Source organism: Oncorhynchus clarkii, chromosome 10, assembly GCF_045791955.1.
Source record: "Oncorhynchus clarkii lewisi isolate Uvic-CL-2024 chromosome 10, UVic_Ocla_1.0, whole genome shotgun sequence".
NCBI classification, from domain to species: Eukaryota; Metazoa; Chordata; class Actinopteri; order Salmoniformes; family Salmonidae; genus Oncorhynchus; species Oncorhynchus clarkii.
The window spans coordinates 18047669-18069288 of record NC_092156.1 but is presented as its reverse complement, the minus strand read 5'-3'; the positions used below and the strand labels follow the sequence as shown (position 1 = coordinate 18069288).

Below are 21620 nucleotides of genomic sequence, written 5' to 3'. Positions count from 1 at the left end.
AACATGGTGATGACCATCACAAAGAGGAAGTAGCTGGTGTGCATTAGGTGCAGGTTGATGAGTGAGCGGTCGTCCTGCAAAAAGAGAGAAATAGCCTCAGCGCCAGGTAAACACTACCTCATGAAGGACGACATAGCCCGTTTCCAAGTACAGTATGCACTATTTTCTCTAATAGCAACCCCCCCCATGTATTGTTCCTGTCATTTCAAATATAAATAATGTTTTAGGAAAACTGGTTGGTAATTGAATAATGCCATTGGTCCCCTAGGATAAATCTGGTTGAAGTCAAATGTAATTTAATTGCAAATTGTGCTTCTGCAATATTGCTCTATCTTTAGTCAGTTAGAACATATTAGCTAATGTGCACTTGGGGATTTAGATTTACAGTTTCCATTTTGAATGCATTATACAATTGAATTGGAGAGAACACAGAAGGATGATAAAAATAAAAATCACTCATGATATGAAGTTACACATAATTAAACTAGACAAGAGCCTATGTCCAAGCTGTATACCAAAAACAGTACTTATCTTCTTAAATGGACCCATTTTGATAAAAGTATGTGGGCACCGGCTTGTTGAACATTTCATTCCAAAATCATGGGTATTAATATGGAGTTGGTCTGCCCTTTTGCTGCTATAACAGCCTCCACTCCTCTGGGAAGGCTTTCCACATTGCCGAGGGGACTTGCTTCCATTCAGCCACAAGAGCATTAGCGAGGTCTGCACTGATGTTGAGCAATTAGGCCTCGCTCGCAGTCGGCGTTCCAACTCATCCCAAAGGTGTTCGATGGGGTTGAGGTCAGGGCTATGTTCTTCCACACCGATCTCAACAAACCATTTCTGTATGGACCTCGCTTTTTGCACGGGGGCATTTTCATGTTGAAACAGGAAAGGGCCTTCCACAAACTGTTGCTACAAAGTTGGAAGCACAGAATCGCCTAGAATGTCATTGTATGCTGTAGCGTTAACATTTCCCTTTAATGGAACTAAGTGGACTAGCCCGAATCATGAAAAAAACAGCCCCAGACCATTATTCCTCCTCCAGCAAACTTTATGGTTGGCACTATTCATTGGAACAGGTAGCATAATCGACCAACATAAGTGCCCAACCTCACTAATGCTTGTGGCTGAAAGGAAGCAAGTCCACGCAGCCTTCCAAGAAGAATGGAGGCTGTTATAGCAGCAAAGGAAGGACCAACTCCATATTAACGTCATGTTTTTGGAATGAGATGTTTGACGAGCACTTTTGGCCATGTAGTGTAAAAGGCTTTACTCTCAAACGTTCTCAGTCTAAACCCTCAGCAAGGTTATCCACAAACACAGGCTGCGTCTGAAATGGCACCCATAGGGCACTGGTTAAAAGCTGTGCACTAGAGGATACGGTGCCATTTGGGACTCGGACATAAAAAGGCACTGCTGCAGACAGTGGCTGCTGACTCACGTCTGGCACGATGACGGTCAGCTTGGGGTTGAGGGTGTGGTACACCTTCCCGATGGCTCCTTTGTAACACCAGAAAGGGTTGTAGTCCTGCGTGTACTTGGTGTCCGAGTCACGGGCCGTGGTGAAGATCTTGTACCAGGACGTGGCGTTGGTGTAGGTCTCTGGGACACAGTGGGGCGGTTGCCTGGAAGGCAACATTTAATAAACTTGAATATCTTGCCCTGTTCCAATCTATTTTATTACGGTCAGGAGACATGGTCATGAAAAAACTCTTTGTTCTATGTTAAAACTATTCTGTTTGGACCATGAAGTTCTGCACCAATGCTTAGTACTCAGTTTGATAAAACTTGAATTTAATACAAAAGTCTCCTTGTACCGTAGTACAACTGATATTCTACGAACAGTGTGCACTTAGTTGTCAGTGTTACTAATGTGAGGTTATTCACTGTCATGAGCAAATGACTGATGATTCCATCAGTTTTATTCCAATGTCAAAAGTAATTTTAAAATTTCACTATACGTATTACAAGATTGCCTAAATGAAAGTCCAACATTGACTATCAAATACAGGTCGAGTCATGAAATACAAAAATCATTTAGTATATGGATGCATCACAATTCAGGGGTTTAGTGGCACTCACACTGTGACAGGGAAGACGTTGCTGGCAGCAGTGATGGTCATACAAGTGCTAAACACGACTTGTTCACAGTGGCCGTGCAGCACGCACTCATCAGAATTCCATGACGCTGGCAGTGTGAAGGTGATGTTCATCTCCTCGTGGGCATCCCTGCCTTTGAGGACACACACACGTAAGCAATGTTCCCTCTAAGATGCGTGCAGCTCCCCTCGGACTGCCACACAGAATAAGATTGAACTTCACTCAACTTTCTACAGTTCTCCCCTTTAGTTAACACTGTCAACGTTTCGCTCCACTGGGAATTGTGAACGAATCAACGCAATAGCCACTTTCAATGTAATATACCGAAACAAAAACGAACTACGCAAGATTTAGTATGCAAAAATAACTGTGCAAGAGATGTTCTTATAAGTAGTGCCATTAGAATAGGATTCTATTACACTGACAGGCAAGTCAGTACTCTACACAGACCGGTGCGCCATAACCAATCAGAGTTGCAGTAGGCCTATATGCATAGCCATATATGGATCTGTGCCATTCACTTTGAACTGGACTGTGTTTAGGCTACAGCAGTCTAAACCCCGTGAGTAGATGCGCTTGTTTTGAGATCAAAGTGAGAGTTGCATGTAGCCATGTGTACACATTTGATCATATTCTTTGCTAGTTAGTGAGTTATTAGCCCAGTTATAGCTCAGTTATAGTCAACAATGGAGAGTGTTTGCTTCCAACAAAAGCACAACGTGCACATTTCTAGCCATCTTGGAAAAGCAAGACAGGTAAAGACCTTTATGTCTTAACTTAAGGATCGCATCAAAAACTGCTTTAAAAACTTTTTTTTTGTGCCTAAAATTACATACCAAATCTAACTGCCTGTAGCTCAGTACCTGAATCAAGGATATGCATATTCTTGATACCATTTGAAATGAAACACTTTGAAGTGTGTGGAAATGTAAAATTAATGATCTGGTAAAAAAAAAAAAAAGTGTTTATCTTTCATCTTTGAAATGAAAGAGAAAAACCATTATATGACATAGGACTCTAGTCACAATTTCAATTTTGACCAATAGATGGCAGCAGTGTATGTGCAAAGTGTCAGACTGATCCAATGAACCATTGCATTACTGTTCAAAAGTATGCCCAAATGTGCCTAATTGGTTTATTGATACATTTTCAAGTTCATAACTGTGCACTCTCCTCAAACAATAGCATGGTATTATTTCACTGAAATAGCTACTGTAAATTGGACAGTGCAGTTAGATTAACAAGAATTTAAGCTTTCTGTCCATATCAGATATGTCTATGTCCTGGGAAATGTTCTGGTTACTTACTACGTCATGCTAATCACATTAGCGCACGTTACCTCAATCGTCCCGCGGGGGGGGCGGGGGGTTGAGCATTGATCCAGTAGAGGTTAAAAGGGACAGTGTTGTATTTTGAGACAGCCAATAAAGTAAGTAGCCAATAGGCAGCATAATGTCTGATTCTGTAAAGTAGTTTCTTGCATCAAACACAACATGTTCAGTCACCTCCTTGTCTGAAGGACAAGTGGATAAACAGGTTAATGGCAAGCCCTGCATGTTTTTGATTTTCTTAGTCTCATGGAATGTAAGCATTGAACACCACAGAATGGCTGCTACCGTAGGCTGAATGATAGAACGGGATGTGTTTTTCTCCATTGCTTTTCTTAGTAGGCATACATTATGATCAAATAGCCACAGTAGCCTACTTGGCCACTTACAATGTAAAGCTAGTACAGCCTCACTGTTCACAGATAACATGCACCGGAAGTTGCAGAGTTTGCTCAGTGCCAAAATTGAGGAAATGTTGCTTGTAAGTACTCCTGACAGGTAAAACAGCATCACAGTTGGCCCCTGGACATGTAAAGAATGTGCAGTTGACAAGAGCTCCACTGTAAGGAATATGACATATGTCCTGCAACAGCCCATTTAGCCTCCATCGATATATGTAATTCAATTCACATGTGAAGTTTTATTTTGGGGGGAAAACAAACGCTGACTGCAGGGGTTTTTCCTGCCATTGAAATCCTTGGGCAGGGCAAAAAAACTATTGGGATGGAAAAACACTGAGTGTAAACGACTTAATCAGATATCACACAACAACACGTCTGCCAGGCTGAGCTGCAACATTGGTGCCCCTCAGGGGTGCGTGCTTAGTCCCCTACTGTACTCCCTGTTCAGCCATGACTGAGTAGCCAAATACAACTCCAACGCCATCATTAAGTTTGCTGTTGACACAAGTGGTAGGCCCGATTACAGACAACGATGAGACAGCCTATAGGGAAGTCAGAGACCTGGCAGTGTGGTGCCAGGACAACAACCTCTCCCTCAATGTGAACAAGACAAAGGAGCTAATTGTGGACTACAGGAAAAGGCGGCCCGAACAACCCCCATTAACATCGACAGGGCTGTAGCGGAGCGGGTCGAGAGTTAAGTTCCTTGGTGTCCACATCACCAACTAAATATCATGGTCTTGTACGGCAAATGTTTATTTTTGTGCTTTTCTTATAACTCATTTCTTTGTTCATGCAAGTGGCTGACTGAACAAATCCTCACTATCAGTAGCTGCAATTTGGCAGTATGCCCACACCTTGTTTTTACGAACGAAAGAACTCAGTTAACCTCTTGGATTTAGGGGGCGCTATTTTAATTTTTGGATGAAAAACGTTCCCATTTTAAACAAGATATTTTGTCACGAAAAGATGCTCAACTATGCATATAATTGACAGCTTTGGAAAGAAGACACTGATGTTTCCAAAACTGCAAAGATATTGTCTGTGAGTGCCACAGAACTGATGTTACAGGCGAAAACCAGATAAAAATCCAACCAGGAAGTGACGCATTTTTTGAAACCGCCTCATGCCAATGACTCCTTATATGGTTGTGAATGAGCTAGGAATGAGCTTACGTTTTCCACGTATTCCCCAAGGTGTCTACAGCATTGTGACGTCTTTTTAGGCATTTCCATTGAAGAATGACTGTAAGGGACCATATATAGCATGTGGTCACATGGTGTCTCCCGCAGAAAACCTTGCGTAAAATACTGAGGTAGCCATTTTTCCAATCGCTTCTTATGAGAAACCAATTGCCCCGACGGATATATTATCGAATATATATGTTAAAAACAGCTTGAGGGTGGATCCTAAACAACGTTTGCCGTGTTTCTGTCGATATTATGGAGTTAATTTTGAAAAAAGTTTGGCGTTGTAATGGTAGCATTTTCACGTCGATTTCTCAGCCAAGCATGATAAACAAACGGGAGCTATTTCGCCTACAAAAATAATATTTTGGGAAAAAAGGAACATTTGCTATCTAACTGGGAGTCTCCTGAGTGAAAGCATCTGAAGTTCTTCAAAGGTAAATTATTTAATTTGGTTGCTTTTCTTATTTTCGTGAAAATGTTGCCTGCTGCCAGCAGAGCCTAGCATAGCATGCCATGATAAACTTACACAAATGCTTGTCTAGCGTTGGCTGTAACGCATATTTTGAAAATCTGAGATGACAGTGTTGTTAACAAAAGGCTAAGCTTGTGTTTGAATATATTTATTTCATTTCATTTGCGATTTTCATGAATAGGAAAAGTTTCTAGGGGTATTTATGTCCGTATGCTAATGCATTTGAGGCTATGATTACGCTCCCGGATAACGGGTTTGCTCATCGCAAGAGGTTAAAGGTCTCAGCTTAGAGAGAAGAAGCCTCATGAGGTATTGATCGGTCACATGAATGAAACAAAATGGTAATGATCAATTAATTATACTAAATTATGCAAATATAACTTATCTGCGTATAGCCATATATAAGACAACAGCTGCGACTGCCCAGGCAGGGCTCCTGATTGAGTTGGAACCTCTCCAGCACGCTGACAAATAAACAATGATTCAATTAAGATTGACTTAGAGTGTCCCTGTGTAAGAATTTCCACGACAGTCCAAACACACCAAGACAGTCGTGAAGAGGGCACAACATATTTTCCCCATCAGTAGACTGAAAAGATTTGGCATGGGTCCACAGATCCTCAAAAAGTTCTAAATCTGCACCATCAAGAGCATCCCGATCGGTTGCATCACCGCCTGGTAAGGCAACTGCTCGGCATCTGACTGTAAGGCGCTACAGAATATAGCACGTACACCCTAGTACATCACTGGGGCCAAGCTTTCTACCATCCAGGACCTATATACTTGGCAGTGTCAGAGGAAAGCAGTACGGAGCACCAAGTCTAGGACCAAAAGGCTCCTTAACAGCTTCTATCCCCAAGCCATAAGACTGCTGAACAATTAATCAAATGGCCACTCAGACTATTTTACACTGACCCCCCCCCCCCCCATTTGTTTTTACACTGACCCCCCCATTTGTTTTTACACTGCTGCTACTCGCTGTTTATTATCTATGCATAGTCACTTCACCCGTACTGACATGTACAAATTACCTTGACTAACCTGTACCCCCGCACAACGAATCGGTATCCCATGTATATAGGCTCGTTATTTTGTTGCATTACTTTTTATTATTTTTTACTTTAGTTTATTTGGTAAATATTTTCTTAACGCTTTCTTGAACTGCATTGTTGGTTAAAGTCTTTTAAGTAAGCATTTCACAGTAAGGTTGTATTCGGTGCATGTGACAAATAAAATTTGATTTGATGTATGTAGAAAAGATAATGGACCTCTATATTTTTTTATAATATAATTTGAGAACTAACAATTCTCAAAATAAAAGCTAGACAGTGAGGGTTAACTGAAAATTCCAAGAACAATGAATTTGACAGTATTGATTTTATTATTATGTTTGAGCAAAACAAAGCACTGCTTTAAAAATGGTAAATTTCTCTCAGCTCCATGGCAGAATATGTAGAATAGCAGGAAATTAGCTTCAAATCTAAAAAAGTATTATCTCAGCTTCATGGAGAAATTTGTAGAATTGCAGGAAACTGGCTTAAATTAAAAATGTCTTTACACCGGCAAGATGATGGCCTCCTACCATGTCCCCTGCCACCTAAGCCCCTTTTGATCCAGAAAACACTGGACTGCAAACATACATATTCAAACAGTCAGACAGCTTTGAGACTGGCCTACTATGCCCATGCAAAGCCTGCAGGTGACGCGCACGGAGAAGGAATTTGGCATTGATTTCTAATAATCCTTATGTTGACAAGGGACTATTGTCTCAGTTAAGTGGCAAATTGCAACAAAAAAAGGTGGGGGGGTGTACATCAATACCTATTCAGTCTGTGACTGAAACACACTCCGTAGCAACAGAGGCCAAAGGCACTTTGTTCCTCTCCCTACCATGGGACAGACTGGGAGGAGTATCGGGACTACTAGCCTCTGATTGACTATACAATGCTTCACTGTTCACTCCCACTGAGCCACTCTTTAAGCTCCCCATGAAACATGGTAACTCAAAACCTATCGATAAAGGATTTCCTAAACCACCAAAGCACTGGCTAACAACACTCAAGACTCCTGAGGAGTTGTGACAAAAACACAAAACAAATGCTTACACAAAGGATGGCTACTTACAGTCATAAAGCCACCGCTTTCCTGCATCCACTTACAGGTGAATCGAACTCACAACTAAATAAATAATGTATTGGCTTGGACAGTCAAATAACACACTTCAACACAGAGGGGCTTTTTTAGACTTTGAATCCACCATAGTTGCTGGACCAGTGCTGAAAAGGACAGTGTGAAAGAAAACATTTAAGCAGCTCGGTACGATAGTGTGAAAAGGATTAATGCACATAGACCCTGTAACATTGAGGAAGAAGGGACTGAAGACACAAGTGGACTCACCGGCCAGGCCGACCTGTCCCACCAGCACGGTGGCGTAGAGGTGGGTGATGTTACGTGAGTAGCCCCCGAAGGGCCTCAGTGGGTCCAGGGTAAGGGTGATGGGAACAGAGATATTGATCGGGCCCGGGTCCTCCAGAAGCAGCGGGGCCTGGGTGCTGGAGCGCGCCTGGCCACTGGTCACCGTGCTTTCGGGCGTGGTTGACTCGTTCAGGCTGTGCTTGAGCGTCTCATTCTCTGATACGCAGAAGTCAATCTCGTTGAAGCGCAGAAGGAAGATGTTCCAGTCCTGGAGAAGGGGAGGAGACTGAGTCATGCATCTATCCATCTGTGGCTCTGCTGTTGAATAGCACAGCTTATGGCTGTTGATTATTTTTAAATAATCACCAATAATATGGTTAGGTTAAATTGTGACTATCAAGTCACACTTCAAGAAATTAGTTCAGCTAAATGAGCTAATAACTTTGATGTATGACAGCCATGTATAGTTCAGCTTCAGATATCAAGAAACCTCCTGCTGCATGAGTTTTGTACATGTTCCTATGACAGCATCCGTATTGATGTACCAGTGAGAGGCGTGTCCCTCCTACCTCAGTCATCTCTGGGGATTTGATCTCCTTGATTTTGAAGAAGTAGCCAATGGTGAGGAAGGCGATAGCCACGGCGCTGACGCTGACCATAAAGATGACCAGTGGCGGACGATTATTGATGTAGCTCCTCAGGTTCTCCAGAGGATTTAACAGGTACACCTGCAGACAGACAAGGCATGCACACCTAATTTGGTTTCACTGTGCCTCAGGCTCATACAATGCCAGGTCTCAACTCATCAAGCTTGATGAAAAGTGTTAAAGACAAACACAATGGACACAAATACTCAAAGGCATTTGCTGTGTGGCTAACTGGAGAAAATAATGAGCTTGAGATACTGGCATAACATTTATGGAAAAAACAGCATGGTTGATTTACTCAACTGGGGCACAGAGAGGGATTGTTTATGACAATCATTAATTGGCATTTACTCCACACAGAAGTGGTTTTCATGGTTCAAGAAACGTATTGCTGCAAAGAGGGAAGAAACAGTATCAGAGCTTGGCATCCTTGTCAGAAAACAAGCGAATTAGGTGGCGTGAGGTAATGAGAATGTCTACTTACCTTTTTCATCAAAGACATGAACACACATCTGACATAACTCCATAGTGAATTGCGTGAGTACATCCCTGGGCCCTCAACAGGGCTGCCAAACCACTACGCACGTTGCCAAAGAGAAACTACTGCGCTGCTTCCCCCTTCTTTGCATACAGCGAAAAATTGATGCCTGAAAGTCAATGTCCTTAGTTCAAGCTCACACTAAAATGGGGTGCCATGCAACCTTGCATAAGACCTGAAAGACAAGGGATATTCCTGTTGAAACATGCTGCACACACTCTGATTGTTGTTGTTTATTACTTAAGGATCTATTTTAGCCTCATCACAGGCTGCTTGTTGGCAAGGTCTTCGGGATCCAATTTGACAGAATATAGAAGGCATGAATGACAACAATGTACCTTGGTTAGTACAATTCTAGTTGAGTTGGTTTACAATGCTAACTAGCTAGCTCCCTATCTACCAAGTAAAGTAGAATTACATGACTAACGTTAGCTAGCGCTGGTTGCCATATTAAAAACGAAAATAATACACAAACGTTAGCTAGTAGTTAGCTTGTTAACGTTAATTAATTCATAATGTCTTGTGTCGATGTGAGTATGCTTGGCTGCAATTAGTTAACGTTAGCTAGCTAACGCGTTAAATACAATACATGAATGGCAATATACTGCCACTGGTAATTATTTTGGCTAGTTAGTTAGCTAACATATGGATTGCAAGCAACCGAGTTGATTATTTGTAAACTACCTAAACTAGCTAACTTTAGCCAAAACAATCAACATTTAAAGCAGATGGTGTACTGTAACTAACGTAGTTATGCTAACGTCGTTAGCCATCTAGCTAGCCAAATACACCGAGACCGGTATTAACTAAAGTTAGCCATCTGAACTATAGTAAAAGGCCTTACTTACGTGGGGTGCATGGCGTTAGCTATATCGAACACATGTTAACAATAGATAATAGTTAAATATAATAAAAACTCACCATTTTCTCAGCGCGCACGAAGTTAGCAGATATTATGTGGCTTCGCTGACGGGCTAACTAGCGCGCGCTACTATACTTGCTAGCGGAGTGTCTAGTCGCAGAGTCCCGGGAAAAGTAAAGACCGGAGAATGGAGACAGTCGGGATTTTAGTTTTGAAATAACCACTTACTCCTTTCCATTATTTGCCTATCCCAGCGAGGCTCAAATGTTACACATCTGTTTGTTTATTAACCTTGTTTTACTCGGTCGTTTCCCCCCACACTGCTGAGATGTTTTGCTAGTGTTACGTACTATTTTAATATTCTGAAGAATTTACGCCAAATTTCTCCATAGGTGCGTTCACAAGCTACACATTTAGCGTATGCGATGACAGGGCATGTTCAGAGTGTTTGCACGTTTTCATATCCGGAATTACGTCACGACCACTTTCTCTGGAATAGCTTCCGAAAATATAGCGGCATTATATATATTTTCAAAAACTTGAAAGCATAACAAACTACCATGGATAGTTTGTCAAAACTGTAAAGTTGAAGTGCACGTAGACCATGTAACCATTTAGACATCTCACATTACAGTGGACGGCTTGCTAGCTTCTTTCTGGACATAGCTACTGCTAGCTAGCTATGTGCCATGGTTGTTCTCAGAGATGGCATGTGTCCTGGATTGAGTGAAGAATTGGTTGTGGCTTTACGAGCAGCAGACATTACAACAGGTACGTGGGTTTTAATCAATTTGTTTACTCTGGTTAATCTAGCTAGTAGATGTGGCAATGTTGGTATGACAAAGTATTGAAATACAATAATAATACAATCAGTTGCATTATCCTTTTTTTAAGTGGAAGATCTGGTGTCATCAGATACAGAAGACCTTGCTCAAAAATGTTCCGTGTCCTATAAGGTAAAACATGCATGAAGTAATGCATTTCTATAATCATTATGTGATCTTGCAGACGTTGATTCAACTTTGATCTAACTTTATTAAACGAGCATCATGACCATTCGCCTGAGTAGGGTTGTGACAAGATGGAGTAGTGCTACGACCGGAAGTGACGTTTCTTGGCAGGTTATGAAAACATTTTAGCTAACCCTAAACCTTTTCCTAATCTTAACCTTATTATCCTAACCTGCTCCGTTAATTCTCCTAATACAGAGGTGTCAAACTCAATCCATGGAGATCAAGACAACCAGGTAAGGGGAGTTCCTTACTAATTAGTCAACTTAATTCATTAGTCAAGTACAAGGGAGGAGTGAATACCAGCAGACACTCGGCCCTCCGTGGAATGAGTTTGACCTGGTACTAACCTGTTGCGTAAGTTCTCCTAACCTGCTACGAACAAGTTACTTCTGGTTGTAGCTGTATTCCACCTAGTCAGAACCCCTGAGTAGCCGGTTCTCTGCACGTAGAGAATTAACGTGATGCGCAGATGCCTCAGGAAGCTCCAGATCTTTTATTGCTGCAGACAAAAGATCCTGATAAGTTGGATCCGCAACCACTCCGTTTCTATAATGAGACAATGTTACAAACACTTTTGGCCACAGACTAACTTTGTATTTCAGGCCCTGCTGGCTATACGCAGAGTGCTCCTTGCCCAGCACACAGCATTCCCTGTATCAGGTGCTGATCTATATGAAGACCTGCTGAGTTCAACAGCCATCCTCTCCACAGGCAATCCTAGGTGAGAATCTGCACATCACATTGAAGGCCCTACATCGAAACTGTCTGAGGGACTTTCTATCAGCCAAAACCAGTCAAGTGCTTGGAGTCTTGATGAGTATAAAAAAAACAGAAGAAGTCTAGCATGAGACAAAAGTTATTGGATAAAGTATTGAGGGTCGATAATTACAGTTGAAGTCAGAATTTTACATTCACCATTCACATTCACCAATTTTTCACAATTCATAACATTTAATCCTAGTTAAAATTTCCTGTCTTGGGTCATTTAGGATCCCCACTTTATTTTAAGAATGTGAAATGTCAGAATAATAGTAGAGAGAATGATTTATTTCAGCTTTTATTTCTTTCATCACATTCCCAGTGGGTCAGAAGTTTAACTTGGGTCAAACTTTGCGGGTAGCCTTCCACAAGCTTCCCACAATAAGTTGGGTGAATTTTGGCCCATTCCTCCTGACAGAGCTGGTGTAACTGAGTCAGGTTTGTAGGCCTCCTTGCTCGCACATGCTTTTTCACGCTTTTTCAGTTCTGCCCACAAATTTTCTATAGGATTGAGGTCAGGGCTTTGTGATGGCCACTCCAATACCTTGACTTTGTTGTCCTTAAGCCATTTTGCCACAACTTTGGAAGTTTGCTTGGGGTCATTTTCCATTTTGGAAGACCCATTTACGATCAAGCTTTAACTTCCTGACTGATGTCTTGAGATGTTGCTTCAATATATCCACGTAATTTTCCATCCTCATGATGCCATCTATTTTGTGAAGTGTACCAGTCCCTCCTACAGCAAAGCACCCCACAACATGATGCTGCCAGCCCCGTGCTTCACGGTTGGGATGGTGTTCTTCGGCTTGCAAGCCTCCCCCTTTTTCCTCCAAACATAATGATGGTCATTATATTTTTGTCTCATCAGACCAGAGGACATTTCTCCCAAAATTACGATCTTTGTCCCCAAGAATCCCCCAAAATTATGATCTTTGTCCACCAAAAAATCTAATTAATTGCAAAGTCCCTCTTTGCCATGTTAATGAACTGAAAAAAAAACTATTTCCACTGCATTTCAGCCTTGCCACAAAAGGACCAGCTGACATCATGTCAGTGTTGACGAGGACAAGGCTGGAGATCACTCTGTCATGCTGATTGAGTTCGAATAACAGACTGTAAGCTTCAAAAGGAGGGTGGTGCTGGGAATCATTGTTCTTCCTCTGTTAACCATGGTTAGTTGCAAGGAAACACGTGCCGTCATCAATGCTTTGCACGAAAAGGGCTTCACAGGCAAGGATATTGCTGCCCATAAGATTGCACTTAAATCAACCATTTATCGGATCATCAAGAACAAGGAGAGCGGTTCAATGGTTGTGAAGAAGGCTTCAGGGCGCCCAAGAAAGTCCAGCAAGCGCCAGGACCGTCTCCCAAAGTTGATTCCGCTGCAGGATCGGGGCAGCACCAGTACAGAACTTGCTCAGGAATGGCAGCAGGCAGGTGTGAGTGCATCTGCACGCACAGTGAGGCAAAGACTTTTGGAGGATGGCCTGGTTTTAAGAAGGGCAGCAAAGAAGCCACTTCTCTCCGGGAAAAACATCAGGGACAGACTGATATTCTGCAAAAGGTACAGACTGCTGAGGACTGGGGTAAAGTCATTTTCTCTGATGAATCCCCTTTCCGATTGTTTGGGGCATCCGGATAACAGCTTGTCCGGAGCAGACAAGGTGAGCGCTACCATCAGTCCTGTGTCATGCCAACAGGTATTGCTTCTCAGCCAAGGGAATGGGCTCACTCACAATTTTGCCTAAGAACACAGCCATGAATAAAGAATGGTACAAAAAAAACATCCTCCTAGAGCAACTTCTCCCAACCATCCAGGAACAGTTTGGTGACGAACAATGCTTTTTCCAGCATGATGGAGCAACTTGCCAAAAGGCAAAGTGATAACTAAGTGGCTTAGGGAACAGAATATCGATATTTTGGGTTCATGGCCAGGAAACTCCCCAGACCTTAATCCCATTGAGAACTTTTGGTCAATCCTCAAGAGTCGGGTGGACAAACAAAAAAAACATAAATTCTGACAAACTCCAAGCTTTGATTATGCAAGAATGGGTTGCCATCAGTCAGGATGTGGCCCAGAAGTTAATTGACAGCATGCCAGGGCGGATTGCAGAGGTCTTGAAAAAGAAGGGTCAACACTGCAAATATTGACTCTTAACATCAACTTCATGTAATTGTCAATAAAAGATTGACACTTATGAAATGCTTGTAATTATACTTCGGTATTCCATAGTAACATCTGACAAAAATATCTAAAGAGACTGAAGCAGCAAACTTTGTGGAAATTAATATTTGTGTCATTCTCAAAACTTTTGGCCACGACTGTACAGTTGCAAACCATAGTCTGACTTTTTTTATGGCGGTTTTGGAGCCGTGGCTTCTTCGTTGCTGAGCGGCCTTTCAGGTTATGTCAATATAGGACTTGTTTTGCTGTGGATATCGATACTTTTGTACCCGTTTCCTCCAGTATCTTCACAAGGTTCTTTGCTGTTGTTCTGGGATTGATTTTCACTTTTCGCACCAAAGTACCTTCGTCTCTTGGAGACAGAACGTGTCTCCTTTCTGAGCGGTATGACGGCTGCGTGGTCCCATGGTGTTTATATATACTTGCGTACTATTGTTTGTGCAGATGAACGTGGTTCCTCCAGGCGTTTGGAAATTGCTCCCAAGGATGAACCAGACTTGTGGAGGTCTACAATTTTTTTTCTGAGGTCTTGGCTGATTTCTTTTGATTTTCCCATGAGGTCAAGCAAAGAGGCACTGAGTTTGAAGGTAGGCCTTGAAATACATCCACAGGTACACCTCCAATTGCCTCCAATGATGTCAATTAGCCAATCAGAAGCTTCTAAAGCCTTGACATCAATTTCTGGAATTTTCTAAGCTGTTTAAAGGCACAGTCATCTTAGTGTATGTAAACGTCTGACCCACTGGAATTGTGATACAGTGAAATAGTCTGTCTGTAAACAATTGTTGGAAAAATTACTTGTCATGCACAAAGTAGATGTCCTAACCGACTTGCCAAAACTACAGTTTGTTATCAAGAAATTTGTGGAGTGGTTGAAAAACTAGTTTTATTGACTCCCACCTAACTGTATGTGCTCGAATCATATCAAAATGCAGCACTGTTAAAAGATTGTTACTTATCAAAATTAACCCCTGGGGCAGCAGGTAGCCTAGTGGTTAGAGCGTTGGACTAGTAACCGGAAGGTTGCAAGATCGAATCCCGAGCTGACAAGGTAAAAATCTGTTGTTCTGCCTCTGAACAAGGCAGTTAACCCACTTCTTCTAGGCTCTCATTGAAAATAAGAATTTGTTCTTAACTGACTTGCCTAGTTAAATAAAGGTAAAAAAAACTAATTGAGCCCTACTGATCCCCAGATGGATAGGCTAGTAGTTTGTCCCAGGCTAACACACACAGTGCTACTACAAGTATTAGTTTGGCTAAACATGTGTACATACACCAGATGACAGGGGAAGACCGGATACATACACAACAATGTAAATCACGGTTATGTGATGGTATTACAACAGACAGCAGAAGACAAATCTGTTTCAATGGGCAATTAAGGTTGTGGGCGATTCCTGTTACATTTGCATGCAAAATCTCAACTTTAATGTCTTACAGCATGAACAAACAAAATATATATGAAACTTTGATGTGTGTGTCTATAGTACCCCTTGGGGGGAGTGTATATCCAAAAAAGCGGACTTATGAATATTAGCATGTTGGAGAAATATAGCAAATAAGAGGTGCTATGGATGTTACATGAAATGGATAAGCTTTTTGAGAAGAATGAACATATTAGCATAAGTCTGTGAGTTTGTCTTAGGTCAAAACATAGTTAGCCATTTCGAAGGAAGGCTTGGCTGCACACAAACAATAATTTAGAAAATACTGTCATTTCCATTAATACTTTAGGGAGGAAAAACTACTGTTATGGATGTTACACCACACAAAGTCTGAAATAGACATTCAAATCAATCATAACACATTTGTTGTCGTCTGAAACATTTCTAAAATGTCAATTGAAGGCATAGTAGTTTAGGACTATATAATTACAGGATAGCCTGAATGCATGCAATTTTCTATGTTAACCCCTTACACTTACACTTTGGAGATTATGGGGACATTATCAGACCTAAGGTTCACCTGAAACAAGACTGAATCCAAATATTACACTTTTGATTGTGTATTTTAAATTTACTGTACCTTTTAGCAGCATTTTGTCTATAAAGAAATCTGAAAATACTCTGGATACATTCAGTAACATAATAAGAATATTAATTGACATTTTGGAGTAGGTGCAAGATAGAAGCGGGAAAAAAAGGTACAAGGGTTTTAGTGAAAGGTAACTGCTGTCTCCAAGTGACCATACACCTCTCCAAACTGTGCACAGTTCCAAAGTAATTTCAATGCACTTTTATGACAAGGAAAGAGCCTTCAACTATAAGGTGCTTTTTTTGACCTCCTAGCTTTGCTATTGAGGAACTGACGCAAGCACAGTTGTAGTTTTTTTGTTTGAAATACAGCCCTGTGTCCCCAACATCACACAATTACTGTTCTTGTTTTATGCAATCCAAAAGCGTACCATTATACATTTGCAATCTGGGTCAGGTGGGCTTAATTTGAAGCTAAGTTATAAAATACGATCTTAGTGTTAGGCTTTCAAAAGGCACTTCAGACAAACCGATTTGTAATTTTGGTATACATAGAATGGAGTCATGAGTTCATTCAAGTGCATGTTCTACAGTAGATTTTCTTCACAATATGCCAAACATAGGCTCATTCTGTTCAGGACAACCCAGGGTATAACGCATGTCATCCTTGTAACTGTGGATCAAACATAGCGATCATGAACGTTGATAATTTTAATTACATGAGTTTTCAAATTTGGAAAATGTGAAGTGAGCATTTGGACTCATGGGTGAGTGGTTTGCTTGTATGACATCAAAGCGGTGTCATACAACATGTGCAAAAGAAGCCCAACTAGCTGGAGAGGTGGGGGCATCTTCTTGTTACTTGGTGCTCAAATTTCTAATATGGCTGTGAGTCAAAACCCATAAAGGCTGTGAAGCGGAGAACAAATTAGTCGCTTATTAATGACAATTTCCTATTTTCAACCGGTATATGGGATGACTGGCTGTGAGTGGAAAGGGGTACCTGGTCAAATTAAGCCTGCACTCCGACTTTAAGACCTTAAGGATAATTATGAAAGTGGTTTCATTTGTTAATGACTAACTGTATTTTGCATGCTCAGGTTAACTTTCCCATTGAATTGCCCTTTTATTATTGTACTATGACTTGATGGGTTGGTTTTAGCACCTGGCAGGACTTCATAGCCTTGGTGAATGATAGTGTTTGTTTTCTTCCAGTCTAGATAAGCTTCTAGACTCTGGCTTGTACACAGGAGAGCTCACAGAGTTGGCAGGAGGCCCTGGAAGTGGAAAAACCCAGGTGACCTTTTTCCCACAATCGTATATCATGTCATTGGCAAAGTTTACACCTTACTTATCAGTGTGGTTGGTTTTCATAGAATGACCCAATGGATGCTGGTATCACTACTGTCTAGTGTATTGAGTACAACATGTTTATGCTGCCTCCATTTCTCTCTCTTTTAGGTGTGTTTTGGTGTTGCAGTGAATATATCTTACCAACTGAAGCAGAGCGTCATATATGTTGACTCAACAGGAGGACTGTCGGCAAGTCGCTTGCTTCAGATGCTCCAAGCGAAGTCGTGCAATATAGAAGAACAGGTGAGCTGGAAGAGGCTGTGACAATGAAAATCTAGTTGAATTAACATTCATTTTCATCAAAACAATTCTCACCACACAGTTCTTACCCGTTGTTGTGCAGATGGAGGCTCTTCAGAGAATCCAGGTCTTTCCAGTGTTTGACATTTTCTCGTTACTCGGCTGTCTACATCATTTTCGATGTGTTGGACTTCAGCAGGTAGTCCTTTGAATGCGTGTCCCCCAAATGGCACACTGGTGCACTAATTTGGACTGGGCCCAAAGGTTGTGCACTATATAGTGAATAGGGTGCCATTTGGGATGGACTGTATTTGATGTTGCTGAAATATTAATTAAATTGAGGTAGTTTTAAGATAACTATAATGACAACTGATTTTTTTTTTTTACATAACTGATCATTCATAACTGAATTCAATCATTCTTGCATCTGTCTTGTCATATTTGACAGGCATCTGCGGGAGGTGGCTCAGTCAAAGCTGTAATTGTGGATTCAGTGTCAGCAGTTATTTCTCCCATACTGGGAGGCAAACAAAATGAAGGTACTATGATGAAAAGTTTCTCGTGATATTTTCAAGTAGATTATACCTGTTCATTTATCACATATCTTAATAACATTCCCTTTTGAAATAACATTAAGATATAGTTTCTGATAACACACTGTATAAAAGGACAGCCAGTGGAACATAATTGATTTAATGAAGAGAATGGCATAATTGTACTCTCTGCAAAGGGAGTCACCATTGTGGTTTTGATAAAGGCAATTTTAGCATTGTCTATTTATATAATGACCTTTGGTGATTGGAATTTCTAGGCATGTCCATGATGACGCAAGTGGCAGGGCTGTTGAAGACAATTGCCAAAGACTTCAATGTAGCCGTTCTGGTGAGGGCAACTGATTAACTATTGTTTTTGGTCCTGTTCGGACATCTACACTAAGGGGGGGGATATTTTGAGACATGAAAGGTTGGAGAGTCCGATTCAAACCATGCTAACTGGTAGCTTAGGCTGTACATGTGTAGCGAGGTTCACACAGGCCACACAATGTGTTGTAATATTTAAAATTGGCAGCAGCTAATGGGGATCCATAATAAATACAAGTGTGCTATGACCTATGAGCCTAATCAAATGCCACAGTGATAAGAATCATGTACCCTCAGGTGACAAACACTGTGACCAGAGACGGCAATGGGCAGCTGAAAGCCGGACTGGGCCAAACGTGGAGTCACGTACCTAGAATTCGGATTCTACTGCAACGGCTCGAGAGGCCGGGATCCACTTGTTCTAGTGTACGCACTGCCACTTTGGCCAAGTCCTCAAGACAGGTGAAGTGTTGACATGGGCTTGTCCATGTTAGTATTCATTCTTTGTCCAAATAAGATTGAAAATAATGGACCTGACATTTTCTGCCTCAGTTCTGTGAGATGGAAATCTGTGGTAAACCCAAAAATGTGATGTCATATGGAATCCTTTCCTGCAAAATGAGTGCTGTTGCACTGGAGATGTGTTCAAATAGGATCAAACTTAATGGAGATTTAACCTGTTCTGTCTCTTAGCCTTGTCATCTGAAAGAAGAGTTTGACTTGCAGTGCTGGGGCAGATCTGAAGAACAGCTGTATGGAATGCCAGGAAAGAGGAAGCACACTGAGCCCAGCTAGGCCTCAACATCCATGGTGGTGCTCATTAGGTATCAAATGGAAGAAAACTGACAAATGGAGAAAAGGATATTCAAACCAGTTTATTTTAAACATTAGCACATCAAAGGTATTGTGTGAATTAAAGGATATTTCTGACATCATAGATTTGTCACCTGGTTGCACTCTGGTTTACAAAATTAATAAACCCCAATTTAGTGTTCCACTTGGCCATAAAAAAAAAAAAGTTTAAAAAAATTGTATTTTTTCCCCCATCTTGCATTTCATGTGGAGAACATGCATTGTTAGAAGAAGCCCTCTCCTAGATACTATGACAGTCGACTTTCATGATTTGTATCATTGGACATGTCCAAACTACTTTAACTCGTCCTAATAGTATTGTTATCTACACTACACACTTGATCAAAGGAACCCCGTTTGAAGTGAGAACCTTGGCTTTGAGGTAGGTCAGCTGGACCTAACCCGTTCACACAGCATGGGCACACAATTGCAGAAACCAAACTGATAGACTATCTTAAGTAATTATGGTTTATTTGAACCAATGCTACTCGGATACAAAAAAAAAGACTGGGAACAATAAATAGAAAGATCCATGGATGGAAACATTATTCAGCCCATAGTAGACAGATACTACTCCTAGCCTGACGTAGTTAGGCCTATATCTTTCTTAACTCTAATCATACTCTGCCATGACCATCACAATATCGCATGATCTGGTCCTGTGTCCTTGTGGTTATATCATTCATAGCAACATTCAACTAAGTTTATATCGGTTTTTAGCTTGGATCAAGCTCAGCTGTAAAACATGATCAGCATATAATGGTCCATTGTTTGTTAAGCCAACACACTTCAAAATCGCACCAGTGTTCGGGGGGGGGGGGGGGGTGTAATTAATGTTCATCAGCATGGAGGTACCACCCGTCTCTTGCGGATACACTCCCAGATCCAGCCGGGGGTGACTCTCTGGGCATGGCTGTCCTCCTCGGGCTCAGTCAGGGTGTGTGTGGCCGAAGCGGCGTCATACTCCGGCACCAGGTCCCCGTCGTAGGCCACAAAGTAGCGCCGCAGCTTGGTGTGGTCCTGCACAGAGTCTGGCAAGACAAGCTTCACACCACTGAAAATGTCCAGTAGAGTCTGGGGAGAGCAGGAAGTATTTAAGACACAATCCTTAGTTTAATTTATTAAAATTACAGTAATTATTACAGATTGCACCTTTAACTAAATACAGTATTACAGATAGATCATCCAATAATAAATAAAAACATGTTCTAATATTACATCTACTAGCATGTCTTGTTAGAACTTTTTGTTTAGAAGAATTTGAGCGTAAATCACAGTTGGTGACAAATGGAACAGAAACAATGAAGCACCCACCTTGTCATTCCTGGGTTCTGCCAACATGGAGGGGGCCATTTTAGTCTTGCTTTGTCCATTCTTGCTTTGTCCATTACTGTGATGGACAGTTTCAGTCTTTACCTGGAATACATTGGAGCCCAGATACATTTTGCGGGATGCAAGGCTGAAATCTATTCTGGATGTGAGAAATGTAATGACCCAATAAAAAAAGTCTACTGATGCTACTTCATGGTTCACCTATGCAGCACCCTACTGCCAAATAGGATAACACCAGTTGCTATGGTTGAGTGTAGGGTACCTTCTTTGCGCTGGGCTCTTCTGAAGGCATTTTCCTCTTGGTTGCTGGAACAGGGGAGGGAGGCTCTGTCTTTACTGCCTTAGCTTTGGGGGTATTGCTGTTGCCTGTGCCTAAGGTAATGGAAACATCACATTGAATCAAAATATATTAGAGTCGAGTTGGAACCGATTCAGGGAACAGAACCTGAAACGAAAGTTCTTTAGTGTTCCGGAACAGAACCGTTACTTTCAAATCTTAAAACGGTTAATATTTTTTGCTCCCCAAAAATATTTCTAATGTCTAGTATATAATTCTGTAATTCAGTGAAGTTATTCTAAACCCATTCCAATTGATGTCATGATGTTCAGCACTTCAAGCCAACCCCCCTTTAATGTCCACCCTTCTCTCATCCACCCATGACATTTTTGTCCCATCTCACGCTTGCACTTAACTGACCAATTAAAACATGTAAACTAGCTTTCCCATTCCATATCAAGCTTCTATATCGGTGCTAATTGGTGAGGTAAAATAATGAGAAATGTAAAAACAATGTAGGGTTAAAACATTTACAGAAAGGAACTATGAATATGACTTTGGGGTTCGAACCGGTTCAGAATTTTATGCTGGTTGGAACACTGGACCGGGGAAGAAAAAAAAAATTTCAGAATGGAATGATTGGAAAATAATTTTGGTTCCAAGTTGTTAAGAGTACATTATTACTATCATGAGGAGATCGTGTAGTTTCCCTAAAGTTTCAAACAAAAAGGATGGAAATCTCAAACCAAGGAGAGTTGTCATACCATGTTTTTTTTATTTATGATTTGGGTATACAGATGCAGTACTTAACAATAATGAA

The 21620-nt window shown here is 41.3% G+C and overlaps 3 protein-coding genes across 7 annotated transcripts in view; 1 reads left to right on the top strand and 2 right to left on the bottom strand.

Annotated features, from left to right (window-relative positions):
• LOC139418079 (transmembrane protein 248) overlaps positions 1 to 10380 on the bottom strand; it is a 20754-nt gene extending 10374 nt beyond the window's left edge. Inside the window, exons 1-7 of one of the 4 annotated variants that reach the window (XM_071167255.1) lie at positions 10016 to 10378; positions 9041 to 9269; positions 8479 to 8637; positions 7892 to 8177; positions 2086 to 2236; positions 1445 to 1628; positions 1 to 74 (exon numbers count right to left, since the gene is read on the bottom strand). The exon at positions 1 to 74 is cut by the window's left edge and continues 73 nt beyond it. In XM_071167255.1, the coding sequence (XP_071023356.1) occupies positions 1 to 74; positions 1445 to 1628; positions 2086 to 2236; positions 7892 to 8177; positions 8479 to 8637; positions 9041 to 9103 (917 nt within the window). In that variant the 5' untranslated portion in view covers positions 9104 to 9269; positions 10016 to 10378. Of the gene's footprint in view, positions 75 to 1444; positions 1629 to 2085; positions 2237 to 7891; positions 8178 to 8478; positions 8638 to 9040; positions 9270 to 10015 lie in introns of all 4 variants that reach the window. The other 3 variants (XM_071167253.1, XM_071167256.1, XM_071167254.1) reach the window with 3 other exon arrangements.
• On the top strand, positions 9222 to 19258 carry LOC139418080 (RAD51 paralog D). Its single transcript, XM_071167257.1, has 11 exons — positions 9222 to 9436; positions 10591 to 10727; positions 10851 to 10912; positions 11572 to 11690; positions 17102 to 17183; positions 17348 to 17482; positions 17583 to 17678; positions 17928 to 18018; positions 18291 to 18361; positions 18637 to 18801; positions 19033 to 19258. Exons 2-11 carry the CDS (start codon positions 10646 to 10648, stop codon positions 19132 to 19134), a joined length of 1005 nt encoding a protein of 334 aa, XP_071023358.1. The 5' UTR covers positions 9222 to 9436; positions 10591 to 10645; the 3' UTR covers positions 19135 to 19258.
• LOC139418078 (ligase III, DNA, ATP-dependent) overlaps positions 19200 to 21620 on the bottom strand; it is a 26406-nt gene continuing 23985 nt past the window's right edge. The window contains exons 19-22 of one of the 2 annotated variants that reach the window (XR_011635269.1): positions 20786 to 20895; positions 20506 to 20607; positions 19746 to 20265; positions 19200 to 19698 (exon numbers count right to left, since the gene is read on the bottom strand). Coding sequence is in view for 1 of the 2 variants with exons in the window: in XM_071167252.1 (XP_071023353.1) it covers positions 20032 to 20265; positions 20506 to 20607; positions 20786 to 20895 (446 nt within the window). In the remaining variant the exon portion in view is untranslated. Of the gene's footprint in view, positions 20266 to 20505; positions 20608 to 20785; positions 20896 to 21620 lie in introns of both variants that reach the window. The other variant, XM_071167252.1, reaches the window with a different exon arrangement.